This window comes from Heterocephalus glaber, unplaced genomic scaffold (genome assembly GCF_053883595.1).
Source record: "Heterocephalus glaber isolate CG9 unplaced genomic scaffold, H.glaber_assembly_v1.0 deba00000347, whole genome shotgun sequence".
NCBI classification, from domain to species: domain Eukaryota; kingdom Metazoa; phylum Chordata; class Mammalia; order Rodentia; family Bathyergidae; genus Heterocephalus; species Heterocephalus glaber.
The window spans coordinates 61251768-61267422 of NW_028258143.1; the positions used below are offsets into that span (position 1 = coordinate 61251768).

At 37.6% G+C, this 15655-nt stretch overlaps 1 protein-coding gene and 1 long non-coding RNA gene across 6 annotated transcripts in view; one reads left to right on the plus strand and one right to left on the minus strand.

Annotated features, from left to right (window-relative positions):
* Ppp1r1c (protein phosphatase 1 regulatory inhibitor subunit 1C) overlaps positions 1 to 15655 on the plus strand; it is a 118785-nt gene that overhangs the window by 75913 nt on the left and 27217 nt on the right. Inside the window, exon 6 of one of the 5 annotated variants that reach the window (XM_087201169.1) lies at positions 983 to 3977. The exons of the other annotated variants lie outside the window; for them this stretch is intronic. Within the exon in view, the coding sequence (XP_087057295.1) occupies positions 983 to 1136 (154 nt within the window). The 3' untranslated portion in view covers positions 1137 to 3977. Of the gene's footprint in view, positions 1 to 982; positions 3978 to 15655 lie in introns of those variants that run through there. 5 annotated transcript variants of the gene reach the window in all.
* Positions 4346 to 7628, minus strand: LOC147829987 (uncharacterized). Its single transcript, XR_015447388.1, has 3 exons — positions 7405 to 7628; positions 4873 to 4974; positions 4346 to 4680 (listed from the first exon to the last, which is right to left on the minus strand). It is a non-coding gene; the product is annotated as an uncharacterized LOC147829987 (long non-coding RNA).

A 15655-nucleotide genomic window follows, 5' to 3' on the forward strand; every position in this document is an offset into this window, starting at 1 on the left:
TCATAGATCATTATAACTAAGTTCATGTCTTTGTTAGCTCTTGATTGCCATTTAGATAGAAAACGTGTTTAGTTGTCATGTTAGGTTTTGACAAGACAGCATGTAATGGTTTTATAATCAAGTAGGTAGATAGGGAAAAGTGGTTTGAACCTGGTCTTGTGTATATTCAGAGCTACAGTTTGCCTTCAGGTGATGCTGTTCTGTCACTGTTTCCCTACACACAGGTTAGGCCTCTCTTTATTATCAGGTAATAAAAATAATAAGAGAGGCAGTGTAGCTATTGGCTCCCTGCAAAACTCCAAAGCCAGAAAGTCTGAGTTTGAAATCCAGTCCGATGTAGCCATCTGACCTTGAGACAGTTCATTGGATGCTTTATCTGTGCTTCCTTTTTTTCACTTACAAAATGCAGTCATAAAAATGAATACTTTGTGGGAGTTTCTTAGGGTTTGCTTTAACAAAGTACCACAAAGTTGGTGGCTTCAAAGAAAGGGAATGTACTCACTCACAATTGCAATCGTGGAGGTAATGAAGCCTGAAGCTAAGGTGTCAGCAGGGCCTCTATCCCTCCAGGGAGTGCTGTGTCTCCCAGATTCTGGCGGCCCCAGGTGTTCTTCGCATGATCTCTGGTGTTCCTTGGAATACTACTCCAATCCATGCCTCTCCCTCCACATGACCTGTCCTTCTGAGTCTCAGGGTGATCCCTTCTCATCCTGTAAGGACACCAATCACTGGAGCTGGGATATCGGATACTATGCAGTATGATTCCATCCTGACTACTTCTTCAGGGACTCTTCCCACCTAAGGTCATGTTCTAGGTTCTAGGTGGAACACTGTTCAAGCCACTGCAGGCCGCATAGGATTGTTTTCAGAACTAAAAGAATTACTCTACATAAATATTAGAAAAGGCTTGTCACTGATGTTTTAGATATAGTGATTTCTAAAATTTTATCTATACTTTCAAATAATTTCACTTGCATTACAGATGCTGGGTCGTGAATATCTGCTCAGTAGCCTCTCCCGATGGCCTGCTGTGTCTCAAACTCAATCCATCTACAACTTCCTGCATTTTCCTTCTCAAACAGGAACCACTGGATCCTCCACTTCTTAGAAGTAGCAGCCCTGCCTCCCATCTCTAAAAATTCTAAACCTCGGTATCACTCAGATCTCCTCCTTTGTTGTCACATTAAGCAGCCACTTGACTGGTCCTACATGGTCTACTTGAGAGCAGTTCACTCATTATATTCACTTGATCCCTTACAGTGTACCTTAGTACGGTTCGGCTGTTATATTTTCACTTATTCCTTTCCTGGTCAGGCCTGCTTTAACATTCGCCCAGATGAAAAGTAGAATAATACCCAGTAAATCACAGTGTGGACACACACACATGTGCACACACATACGCTTCACTTAGAAGTACTGCTATTTTTTTTTTGATTTAGACAATAGGTCTCTTTTATGCTTCCAATGAAAAATATGGATTGTAATCTATAAGATAGCCTTATTTATTGGCTGTGCTATGAATGACACCATTGTAGAAAAAAAGAGTTGAAGGGAAAAAGATGATATTTCATATGTATAAGTTGAAGTTATACTTACCCATAAGATTTTTATAACAATTAAATATGGATCTTATAAATGTAAAAGTTTTCAGCATAGCCTCTGTATAAATGTTATTACATACAATTTTAGGATCGTATTGGCACAAATTCTGTAAAATTACTGCATCTATTGGAATGTTGCTTTATTTGATGGTTCACTTCATTTAAAGCATAGCCTAGATTATGTGGGCTTTCAGCAAGGAAGTGTGGTTTGAGTGCAGAATTTGGTTTGTAACATTGTTCCAAACAGCAACAAGTGTAGTAGTCTTCCTGAATGTAGTGCCACCTAGTGCCCAGATTTATAAAAATGGAGACGAAAGTGAGAATTTAATAGTAAGTGCTGGGTGGATTATAGCTGTCAGTATTACGTACGTTTTGTTCATGTCTTAGTTTCTAGGTGAATAAGAATAAAGAGCCTTAACCCTTTTTCATCCTTCCAAAAAAGGATACCGTCCATTATTATGCAGAAGTTAACATGAAGTATCTGGACAGGAAGTGACAGAACATTGTGATAGAAACTCTTGCCGTCCTTATATTTTTCTTACTAGAATAATTAATACATATGCAGCCCCTAGTCTGTGTTGAGACTGTAAAGAGCATTGGTTTAGATGGTAGTGGTCACTCAGTTAAATGAAGGAGAGGCCACTCATTTCTGAGATACAACTAGCAGAGTTAAAATACAGGTGAGCTTTACTAACTTCTGCAGGCCATACGTACGCTTTCAAAATGTTGTGTCATCAATAAAAATTCTTGCACTTAGCAGGACTTACATTAACTGTGTCTCATGTGTGGTCAAGAAGCACTTAGACCTCTCCACACACACCTTGCACCCTGCCCGAGGCTATGCCCATTTCACTATGGCGACAAACTTTCTAGTATGCTTCTGACCAATTCTTGATGCTCGCATATTAAGTCATAAGTGTCAGAGAGAGAAGCCACGTGTACAGAAAATGGGAAAATCCTGTTCCCAACAAGTTTTGACTAATACAAACATACATATGTGCTTACAGCCCTAAAAAACTCTCTTTTTTCCACCAATGGTTTAAAGAAATAAAGAGAAAGCTATTACTTTGACAAAGCAGATGCGAGCAGGTTGAGATTAGAACAGAATTATAATTAAACATTACTTCACACCCTGTTTCCCACAAGGACACACAATGATGTTGTTTGCCTTTAAGACTCTTCCGATCTAGTGAGGTATTCTCACTTCAGCATGCAAAGAATAGAAACATACTCATAAAGCAATGGATAAATGCACACATGTGAAATTGGAAATCATTTGTCTGTAAAGTGATAAACTTAGGTGTTCAAGTATGTTTCAGATTATTTCTGACAAAATATAAGGCATATTGCATTTATTTGGCATCAGTCACAGTTATAATGTTATCCTGAGGAATGAAGGTCCTGCTCTTGCTGAATTTCAGCCTGCCCTGGTAAGAGAGCCTCAGTTCTAAGGGAGGTGTGGTTGTGAGCACGGGATTCATCCTGATGCACACATTTAGTTACTGCACTGCTTTTACTGACTCAGAAGCACATGGATTCAGTAGGTGATTGAATATATGCTGATTTCTCTGGTAACACAAATACGAATTTCAGGCTTAGAAGAGTTGTTTTAAAACAAATATTGTCAGTCATTGAAGTCCTCAGCAGTGTAACTAGGGGAGGGATAGGGCATCCTGTCCTGTGTTTCCCAGACTACGAACTACCTTGGTGACAGGAGGACTGCAGCTGACAGTGCATTATAGAGCATAGAGGCACCGACGAGAAACTCAGCACTCAGTGGAGTCCGGTGACACCCAGGCGGAGAGCAGAGCACCTGTTGACACAGAGTCAATACATCCCAACTGGAATGCGCTGACATGTAAACGGGAGTCCCGGAGGCCGTGGGGTGGGAACAGAACACAGTAGGCTTCTGAAGGGGACTTAGTTGAGTTCAACAGTCAACAAGTTTTGAGGTATTTGTAACATTAAGATCCCACTAATTCTGCATGTTGTTCAAGTCTAGGAAAAGCCAAATTAAAAAAAAAAGATTTTCATATTTTCAATTGTGTAGGGATTTTGGTGTGCATCTCACAAACATCAGAGTTAAATAATTAAAAGGAAAATTAATTTTGCTCATGTGTTTTATTTTTCAAGCCTTCTATTATGCACATCCATTTTCATACACATAAACATACATACTGCTGTTCAAAATAGTAAAAGGCTTTGAATATTCATGGGTAGTTATTAATATTTTTCTCTAAAATGTTCATCAGTATTTTATGCAGCCTTCCCCTCTTCACTGCTGTTGGACTATTGGTGTATATGGGCCCAAGATGGTTATACAAGATCATTTTATAAGATCATTAAATTCTGCTTTAATTCACCTTTGACAAAATGAGAAATGCCTTGTCTTTTATCGCCTCTAGCTTCTCACACTAAAAACAATCCCCTGAAGAATCTGCCATGTGTAATGTTATTCCTGCCTGAGGCAACTGTCTGCTCTGAGTGCATGACAGAATCGACCCCAGTTATATTTGTTCGAGTTCAAATATTTGCAGTTTATATCCAGCAAATACACTACCTTGCAACATGCCACAGGGGAAATTTTAAAACCGAAAAGGGACAGAGGAGAAAGCTGATCATATAACACACATGTTTGTTCTACTTTGCCCTCCAGTATCTGTTAGGTTTTTGGTCAAATGAAAATGTACTGATAAATACATAGAGAAAGAAACTCTAGATAGATCATAGCTTAAAATGCCTAAATGATACCATAAAATAACCTAGAAGACAATGTGGATACATATAAGTCTGGACAAATAAATATATTTAGAAAATATATTTAAAACATAAATAAAAAGTGATGTAAAAGTTTACAAAGACAAAAATTAAAAAAACATGAAGGAGAGTGACTCGGAATCCAATAGAATTTTTTTAAATTTTTGTTTTTACTAGTGCATGTCTCCAGCACACAATGATCATGTCTATCATGGGGAGTTGATACGTGTACATAACACATCTTAATTCTTTTCATGTCCTTTTCCTTCTCTTTTCTCCCCTCTTCTTCCCTTTCTTGACCTCCTCCCCATTTGCAAAAGATCTGATAAATAAGTGACAAGTGAACAAGATGTTGTCATTAATGTATCTAGAGCTCTTTAAGTCAAGGAAAAATAGCAATACTTTTAAAGAAGGATGAAAAGTTGTGAATAGGCACTTTAAAAAATATTAGTAGTTCCAAACAACAAAAAGCTAAATATTCATAATTGAAAATACATAAAATAAAGCAACCTACCAATTTAGAGTTTTTCTTTGAAAGGCTCCTGGTCATGTTTTGTGAAATTCAGGAAAATGAAACATTGATACATCGTGATTGGCATATAAATAGAGACTGGTTCTGCAAGAAATGGAAAAATGCACAACTCTTATTACCAGATTTTATATTTATGAATCTGTCCTAAACATGGAATAGGAAAGAGGAACACCATGAAGTGAGAAAAACTAGATTCATAATTATGTTTACCTTATCTGTTCTATGACATTAATTTTGTAGAGGAGATGGAAGAAAATTCAGTAAATATTAGCAATAGGTAGAGGATGAGGGACTTAAATGGAGATAGGAATTGAAGGATAAAACAATAAGACTCTCCATATGTATACTATATCAAGGAATATATACATAGATTCATGATATCATACAAACATAAACTCATTAACACTGTATCTATGTAATGCACACATTGTGCCTGGATACAATTTTTGATAGATGGCTAATACATGAGGAGTAAGTTTTTCTTTTATTTTTACTGTCAAAAGTAGTACTCTTCACGCAATTTGGAAGGTGACAGTGATTTAAAAAATTGTATAAAGAATGTCTTTCTCCCTCTCTCTAGGTGAGTTTAGGTAGTACTAACTTAGGAAATTCCCATAATTCCTTCAGAATAAACCTTAGCCTTTTAACATTTGTGTACAAACAAATAGAAATGGTGAACACCACACATTAATATTTGTAGAAGAAAACTTATTAGCAAGTGAGCAGTTACCATGTACTACTGAAAATGTCTATTAAAGGAGTCTTTTCATCTTTAATCATTTTTAATGATGTTTCTGGGTTTTTTTATTGCCATGTGTTATGGTTTATGTCTCGATGTCCCCCCAAAGCCTCTTGTGGTCATAGGCTATTTTGAAGGTGGCTGACTCTAGAATGTGTGATTGATTCGTGGTGGGGCCAGGCTCAAGGGCACTAGGATGAAGGGCGTGAGTGCTACCCGCCCTAGGTAGTCTGAATAAGATAGAAGGGGCAGAAAGACGCTGTGAAGGCCTCTTCTTCCTTTTGCTGTCTTTGGCCGCCATGAACTGTTGCCCCTCTGCCATTCTCCCTTGGAGCCAGCCAATTATGGACTGAAACCGCTACAAACTGTAAGCTAAATAAACCTTTCCCTCTTTAACTTTGAGTGTAGGGTATTTTGTCTCAGCAACAAGAGAAAAGTGACTAAGATGATGTTAAATTTTGTGGTGAACTCTCACTTGGGAGGATTGGACATAACTCATCGCTTCCTCTTTTAGAAAGTATTTTCCCCGTCTAGGTTCCAAACTTACCAGATTTCCCTCCCAATCCCCAGCTTGCTCCTTCTTTTCCCTTTTTTTATTAGTTCATGTGGAGTTGGTACATATATATAACACATATTAGTTCTTTTTTTTTTTATCTCTTTCCCCTTCGTCCCCTTTCCCTCCATCTCTTTGTCTTCTTACAATTTGAGAAAGATCTATCTCGCTACTTCTTATTATCTATCTTTTATTTTGTTATTTATATTTTGGGTTTCTTATATAAAGGAAAGCATATGACATTTAAGATTGTGCATCTGATTTATTTCACTTAACATTATGGTCACAAGGTGCATCCATTTTTCTACAAATGCCTCAAGTTTATACTTCTTAATGGCAGAATAATATTCCATTGTGTACAAATACCACATATTCTTTATCTGTTCATCTGTTGATGGACATACAGCTTGCTTCCAATATTTGGCTATTATGAGCTGTGCTGCTATAAACATGAGTTTGCATGTATCACTGTAATATGATGTCTTTAACTCTTTTGGGAAAATACCTACAAGAGGAATAGCGGGGTCAACTGGATTATTTTGTTTTTGTTTATTCATCCTTCTGTCTCAGACCTGTTCAGGGATTAGTCTCAGTCCTCATCTCAATCCACTTTCAGCCCCTTGGTAAGCTCACAGTCTCCTGACCCCAAATGCCTCTGTGTGCAAGTGATTCTCAAATGTATCTCTTTGAACTTCTATACTCACATTAGACAAGCTTGGGTTTCTAAGAGCTATTCACTCAAATATCTAGCGGACATCTTAAACTTAACACTCCTTAACAGAAAACCGACTTTCTCCTGCCCTCTGCCATCTGCACTAGGAAAGGGAAACAAACCAAAAACCAGACCTAAAACCGTCATTCTCTTGACATTTTCTTCCTCTCATTGAAATACTTTTTTATCTTTCTGGTTGCGTAGGGAAAAAGTTTAGTCTTCTTTGATTTTTTTTTTTTTAATTTTTTAGTCAGTGTCGCTCTTTGAAGCAGCCCAGGCTGCCCTTGAAATGGCAATCCTCCTGCCTCAGCCTCTGGGTATTGGGGTCACAGCATGCACCACCACACCTGGCTTCCTTAGATTCCTTTTTCATTCTCATATTCCACACCCAATCTGACAGGGCGTCCGGTTGGATTTACTCTCCGAAGATGTCTATTCACTTCCCACAACCTCTGTTGCTATCATTCATGTTTGAGCTGTGTATATTTTGCCCTTGATTGTTGCAATTACCTTCACACAGGCTGTAGGGCACCCCTGTGCAGCACACAAGGCCCAGCGTCTGGAGCCATAACCTCGCGGAGTGAGTCACTCGCTGCTCTGCCCTTAGCTCACTCTGCTCGTGGCTGTGGTTCCTTAGAAATTCCAGTTAGCCCCTTGCTTTGGGGACTTTTCACTTTGTGTTCGCTCCATCCTGCTCTTTCTTCCCCCACATCTGCATGGCAGTCCGCCCAGCTCTGTTAAGCCTTTTCTCAAACGCATGACCCTCCCTTTGAAGAAACTCCCACAGTGAATTAATGGAAAACTGTGAGAAGCGAGTTTGCCCATTGTGACTCAACCTTTGGTCACGACTCCATTGCTTACGATAATATCTATTTTTCTTTGTTCCTGATAATTAGAAATCTTTCACGAAGCTTTATATACACGAGCCTCAGAAAGGAAAATAAGCATTTAATGATCTACTGCAGGACCTAGTGATAGGCCTAGAGTCAAGTGATGAAATTATCTAGCTCTGAGAGGGGCGCTGTTAAAGCAACCTGATCCGAACGCCACCGCTGGCCTCAGGGAGCACAGCCATCTCTTTTTGGTTTCTTTCTAATAATGAGATTCTCTTTGGCAGATCTCAGAACATACTTTTTTTTTTAACTTTGGGAAGATTTTCCCCCTTTTGTTTTAAAGATTTAAACATCGGCATGTGCATTCCTAATGGCTTACAAGGCATTGCACAGCGGCCCTGGAACTGCCCAGGAGGGTCTCCTGTGTAATTGCCTCGCACCTGGTCTTTGCCAGCATAACCGGTAAAGCGGAAAGCAAATTCTGTCCCAGCTTCCCATTTCCTACTCAAAGGCTTCCGGCCCTCATGCTTTAAGCTCCTAAAATTAAATACTTAGAACATGTTCTCGGGACCCTTGCTGAGGAAACCTTCTTGCCCACCGTTACAGTTCAAAAGGTGAAATAATCCCTAAACCGGAAGTCACTCGTGATGAGGGTCAGAGGGTAGATGTTGATGTTCATCAAAGTGACAGAGACACAGTGAGGTTCCAGGCAGAGAATGTCGGCCTGTGACTTTCATGAAAAGGCAGAGGTTGGCAGTCCGGTAAGGCCTATTGGGAATTTGATAGTTTTCTTATCGTTTGCTTCATTTTTCCCCTGAAAGTTGCGCTGGTATTCCAATTTTTTTATAACTGTTTATTTTTCTCTGCTTCTTAGAAATGCATTCTTTCTTTAGACCTGTATGTCTGGTTTAATGCAGTCAAGACAAAGACAAACAAATTTGCCAATTAGGGTTATGAGTAGCAAGCGTGCTATAAACATGCTTGGCCTAAATGAATCACAATCATTCTTTGGCAGCACATGCAGCATTTCTTAGTTAATTTCATTTGTCCTGTCTTAAAATCTCAATAGGAACAAGACCTCTAGGCCTTTTTAATAGAGTGAGACAATCTCAAGTGCTACAGAAGAATGAAAAAGCAGATGGCTTTCCTTTATCTAGACAACCAGGTCAAACTGGCCCTCTGCAGGAGAACCATTTATGTCTAGATTTTGTAAACTAAGTTCTGTGATTAAAGTGAAAATCCAGCTCTGAAAAAAGAATTTTTCAAAGGTATGTCCAGCTGGAGCTACACAATTCTGAAATACAGCCCAGCCATTTGGGTTCTCTCAACCAAAGACAACTAAACACTGCCATTGAATTCAGGATCAGTAGTGAATTCTGGTTTGAAGTTGTACATAGGTAGAAGGCAGAATCCTTACAGACCACCCCGTGCAGCAGCAGGAAAGGATGGTGAGAGTCAGAGATTAATTCTTATTGTGGTATTAACTATTCCAACTACCACCGCTCACTCAGCAGTTCAGATTGTTCCAAGCATGACAATGGTTTGCTAGATGTGCATATTTGCAAGTAAGAAAACCAATCCCCTTTCCAAGAAATCTTTCATTTTTGTTGACTTTGAGATAAATGCTTCATATATTTCTTCAATAATCATAATTGGCTGTGGAGGTGTATTTTTCTCATATTTAGATTTCTTACCTTTAATAAATACAGGCAGATATAAATATTTCTATAGCTAAATTCTCATTTCCATTACACTGGGGGAAAAAAAATATTATTTAAGCTTACAAAAATAGTTAAAGAGCAACATGATAGATTAACAATAAGACAATTTCTCTTATTCCAATTGTCATCATATTATAAATTAACCTGGTAGTATTCTGTCTTAGTCATATGCTTTGTTACTAATAAAACTGTCACTAACATTATCAATTTCTGAAAATTAAATTTAATGATTTTATTCTCTAGGTAAATAATTTTTCTAAGTTTTACCCTTGTACCTACCCTTATCTCCAAATCCTTTTAATAATTTATATTTATTTAAATATATTCCATCTTTAGCTACTTATAATTCATTCTCTCTTTATCTTCACTTATTTATAAACTATGTATTTTAATTTGGTTTTCATCTGAAAGCCTAGCCAAAGGCAAATCATTTCAAATATAGTCTTTTAAGAAGAAATGAATTCATCCTCCATAGACCATGTGCTATGTATATAATTTGGACATTCTTATCTATGTAGACTTAAAAAATCTATATCCTATCCTATAAAATACTTTGTATAAAAATAAATGCTAACTCTCTTGGGAAGATACCTAGAAAGGGAATAGCTGTGTCAAATGGGATTTCTAGTTTTAGTTTTTGAGGAATTTCCGTACTGATTTTCACAATGGTTGTACCAGTTTATATTTATTTCCTCCCAAAAGCATAGAAAGGTCCCTTTTTCCCTATAGCCTCATCAGCATGTGTTATTGTTTGATTTGTAAAGACATCATATTACAGTGATACATGCAAACCAACATTTATAGCAGCACAACTCCTAAGTGCTAAATCCTAGAAGCAACCTATATATAAATCAATGAATGAATAGTTAAAGAAAATGTGGTATTTATATAAAATGGAGTACTACTCTGCCATAAAGAAGAATAAATTTGAGTTATTTATAAGAATACGGACCATAATATTAAGTGAGGTAAATCAGACACACAATCTTAAATATCACATAACTTTTCTTAGAGGTGAAACCTAAAGAATAGATAATTTTTAAAATAAAATAAAAGATAAATGATAGAAAAGAGTGATAGATCTTTGCAAATAGGAGATCTAGAGACAGAGTGGGGAGGAGAGGGAAAAGGCAATAAAAAGAATCAAGATATGTTAAGTACATGTACCTACTTACTCCTTAAGATGAATGTGAGCATTATGAACTGGAAACATGTACTAATAAACCATAAGTAAATAAACTAAAAATAATTTTTTAAAAAAATACAATTCTGATTGGGTAGAAATTTGGGACCAAATTCACAATTTGTTTTGCCACCTAAGATGATGTCAAATTACTGTCAAATGTTCTCCTGAGCCCTGCATTTCATGTATGTGTACATGTAGGGTGGGGTTGGGGTGGGTTGCAAAGACAGTAAGAGGCCGCGCTGTACAGTTCAATAAGGCTGAGAAGAGTTAATTGGTAAATAGTGTTTTTCCGATCCTAAACAAGTAGTAAACTGGGTGACATCTTCTATTTATAGCAGATGAAAACCAGATGAGACTTTCTTCTTGATGAAACTTTCTAAGCAGAGCATTTGAAACCTCTGATGACTAGATAAGCTATTTCCTTAAAATACCGTGCTTAATATTTAAGCTGAATCTTATTTGAAGTTAATCTAGGATGAATAAATAAAACATTCCAGATGTAATCTTTCAACAATGATAATGTAATCTCAATTTCCCCGAGCATAAATTTAGATCATATGCCAGGTTTTGAAAGTCAGGTCTTTACAGATGATAACTAGGAGGTTTTCCAAGACATCTAAAGTTCCAGATTAAAACCATAAAACACAAATTCTACATTTATTTATGCACAATCTTCACAGTTGAATGGGAACATAAGCCACTATTTTAAAATAATAGCATTAACGTTCGAAAATAAAAATAGACATCCTGCTTCCTAGAGCAAGTGAAGTTGTCCAGAAGTTCTACCTCCTTCCTCAGAAATGCTGAGGAGAGTCAGCTACAATCAGGACCAAATGAGTGCTCAGTTTTGGACGTACTGAATATATGTAGCCTGAATTGGTGCCAGACTTTTTTTCCAGAGTTAAAGAAGTAATAAATGATGTCTTTAACTCTTTGAGGAAGATCCCAGGAACAGAAATAGCTGGATCAAATGAAATTTCTAGTTTCAGATCTTTGAGACATCTCCACACTGCTTTCCACAGAGGTTGTACAATGATACATGAGTACCTGTGTTTACAGCAGCACAAATCATAACAGCTAAAATTTGGAAGTGGCCTATATGTCCATCAATAGATGAGTGGATAAAGAAAATGTGGTAATTATACACAATGGAATACTACTCTGCCATAAAGAAATGAGTCATTTATAGGAAAATGTGTGCACCTTGAAGCCATAATGTTAAGTGAAGTAAATAAGACATACAAGCTTAAATATCACATGGTTTTTCTTATATGAGAAACCCAAAGTATAAGTGACATAAAGTGAAAAATAAAAGAGAGAAAGAAGTAGGGAGATGGGTTTCTCTCAAATGGGAAGGGGATCAAGAGGTGGAGGGAGAGGGAGGGGATAGAACAATGAAGATGTGTTATGCACAAGTACCAACTCCACACAAGGAGTGTAACACTACGTACTGCACACATGCACTAGTGAAAAACTAAAAAGTAAACTAAAGATAAAATTGACCTTCTGAAAACTGAGCCCCAAAACACAGAAGGAATGAATTAACACGGGGAAGAAGGGGACAACCCTTACATTTAAAGGCTAAGTAGGTGAAGCAGAAAAACAGCACGAAGGGAATTGAAAATGATAATCAAGTGCAGGAGAGGAAGCCTCAGAAATACTGTATTTTTCAGAAGCCCAGAAAAATTAAATCTTGAAGAAGGAGCGAATGCTTGACAGTGGCAAAGACTGAGGAGGCATGATGGGGGAGAAGGAAACTGTAAGGCCAAGTGCACCATTTGGATGAGGAAGTGTGGTGAAGACATTGGGTGGTGAATCCCCCTGGGGGAGAGGGAAGGGGAGGGAGGCAGGAGAGTGGAGCCACCAGCTCTTTTCTTAAAGGATAAACAAGGTGGGCCGGGAATGCGCAGGGTGAAAGCATGTTTTTGTTTGCTTGACTGTTTTTAGGACAGAAGATGCCTGAGTATGTCTTAGAAACTGAGATGTAGAGGGAGTAGAGAGGATCAAAGGGATGATGTTCTAGATTGGTGACAGGAGGACTCCTGAGGAGAGAGTTGCCAGTGTGTGTGGAAATCTCCTTTATGTCCCCTCCCACCCTACTGTATTGCTTTTCCATAACACTGATTACTTTCTGTCATACCACATAATCCATGAATTAGTTACATTTATTCTTTCTCTTCTCACCTTTTCACTCTTCAAGATCTTATTTTCTAGAATTTTCACTTACTCTTTAAATTTAACTGACTTCTCAGGGCTTGTGAAGTTCTGAGGGAAAGAAAAACTGTTGTCTTTTACTCATAAATTTTAAGTATTCAGAACATAGTGGCACTCAATAAATATTTGTTGAATGAAGAGATACTGAATTGTAGAGTGAAAATAAAATGTTGTGATCAGTCTGAAAGTCTTTTTGTTCAGTGCTGGGGATCAAACCCAAGGCTGAAGGCATGCTAGGAAAGCATTTTTACCTGAAGACTGCTAGAAGTCTTCATTTTTCATTTGTAAAGGAGAAATAATTAAACTTCCAGGAAGAAAGGGTAAAGAGAGATTTCAAATATACTAAAAGCTATAGTGTGTAGATCAGAGGGTGTACATAGAAGCCCATGAGCCTCCTTTAAGAAATGAAATAAGATTTATACCATATAGTATTTTCTTTTCATTTAGCGACCAACAGGAAATGCTGAGTTTAGCGCACAATTCCAGACTTGCCTTAGATAGTGAGATATGGGGCAATACCAGGGCAATGCTGGACCTACAACTTTGCAAAACCATGCCCTGGATTAGAGTTGAGACTCTCTCTTCACCACCGCTCCAGCATGTATACAGACAAGGTAATGCACACGCTCTTGCTCTTCATTTACAAATTCCCACCAATTACTCTTATATCCTTGAATCATAAGTCTACTGTCTCAATTAGTGAACTGAGATTATATTGTCCTTGCTGAAACAGCAAGTCTACTGTTGCCATTTGCAATTGAGCTCAAGCTATTTTTTTTAATAATATAGCTGATTCATCGATTTATGTCACTTGTTTGGCCACTTTAGCTAGTAGCGTCCACAACCCATGATACTGGTGGGATTCAGCTAAAAAATAAATTCCATTTCCATAGCATTAGAGGGGTGAAAGCATACTATCTTTTCCTCACCCATCACAAGTATCATGGCTAGCACCAGTATAGCAAAAGGCAGATTAACAAGGGGAAAAGTGTAACAAATTCATTTAACCAAAGCTTTCTGTAACCCAGATGTCTCTTAAATGAAGACCTAAGGAAAATTATACTTTTATGCTAAGTCTGGGAGGGGGGAAGTGGCTAGTTGTGGGTATAATCTAATGGTAATAAATGGAGGGGAACATGGCAAAGCTATGATTCATTTTGGCCTCCAAGTATAGGGCAGGAACTCTAAACTAAGAGTCCCCTGGCCTACTTCTAGGTGAATTGACCCCTGTCTTTATAATTCTATAGTTGGATTTCAATACATTCCTACTTTTTATCTTAGTGGCCCTCTTCTTTTTTCTTAAATAGGTTACGCTGCATCTAGCCTTTGTATTTTCAGTTCTTCTTACTGGGATCCCCTTCTCCCAGATGATTAACATAGTCAGCTCCTTTCTTATCTCCCAGAGAGTGAAAGTTATGCTATGAGTCCCTTCCCTCAAACCCTGAATCATAGCCTAATTTTGCCACACATGCAAACATTTGTTAACAAGTAGCTCCTCCTGTCAACAAATCGGACAAGTTATTCTGAAATTTCAGTGTCTCTCAAACATCTCTCATTTCACATTCTCTGATAAGCAGCTCTTATGAAATACTTACTCCAGCAAAAGGTGACAGTTTCCTAGTGGCAACATTAATTTAAACTTCTAGTTAGAATTGAGTGACAAGGATTCCATACAGAAAAGTTTGGAATTTAAGACAAAGTTCCACTCTGAAGAAGTTATGCTATTATTAGATTTTTAAACCTTATTTATGCAAGGGAAAGGGTATCCATTCAATATGAAGCATGATCGAAAAATACGGTGCTTAAATTTTAAAAATTATTACATTTAAAGACACAATGCCATTAATTTCCCTCAAAATACTCCCCCTTGCTTAAACCACACTTATACCAATGTTCTTGCCACTTTCTGAAGCAATTCTTGAAGTCCTTTTCCGTGACTGTCTTAGCTGTGGTGTTGTAGCTGCCTAGTTTTGAATTGATTCAAAATGTTTACCTTTCATGGTTATTTTGATTGGGGAAGAGCCAGCATTTGCACAATGTTGTATCCAGTGAATAAGGTGGATTAGGACAGACTGTAATGTTTTTAGGAGCCTGCTTTTCCATTGGATGGCAATCGGCAGGAGCATTTGCAGTATTTTTGACCACAGTCAAAACAGACACTCAGAAAACAGCATTTCCAGAATTTCTTCAGAAAGTGGCAGGAATGATAAGTGTGTTTGAAGCTAGGAGGAGTCTTTTGAGTGGGATTAATGGCAATGTGTCTTTTACTGTGGTAGTTTTTTTTTACAAGGTTTAAGTAGTCACCATATTTTTAATCACTCCCTGTATATCTAGTTAACAGAAATATTTTAAACACCATGCATTTCTCAGAAATTATTTTTGGCACACTATTATAATTAATAAACGTTCTGATATTGGCCAGGGTTTAAAAACAGTGCTTTCCTGAAGGCAGTTTTCCATTAGAATCTTTCAAATGCTAACTCTCCTTGGAGTATTAGTTCTGATTAGCATGCTTGACATAGTAACCAACTACATCGAAAGGGACACTCACCCCTAAACATTCACACACATCAGGTTCTTCACTCTGATGTGGTTTAATGTAAATCATAGTAAATCTAACAATGAGGAATCCCTCCTAGGCAGAACAAATAACTTGAGAATCCTCCCTGCCACACACACCATTTCTAAGTGAATGAAATGGGAATGAAAACTTACTTTACTTCTACGACAAGGAGAGTCTGATTGACGTTTTATATTTCCCATGGAACCAGTGAGATTTGAAGAAATTGTTGCTGACATGTTGTGTC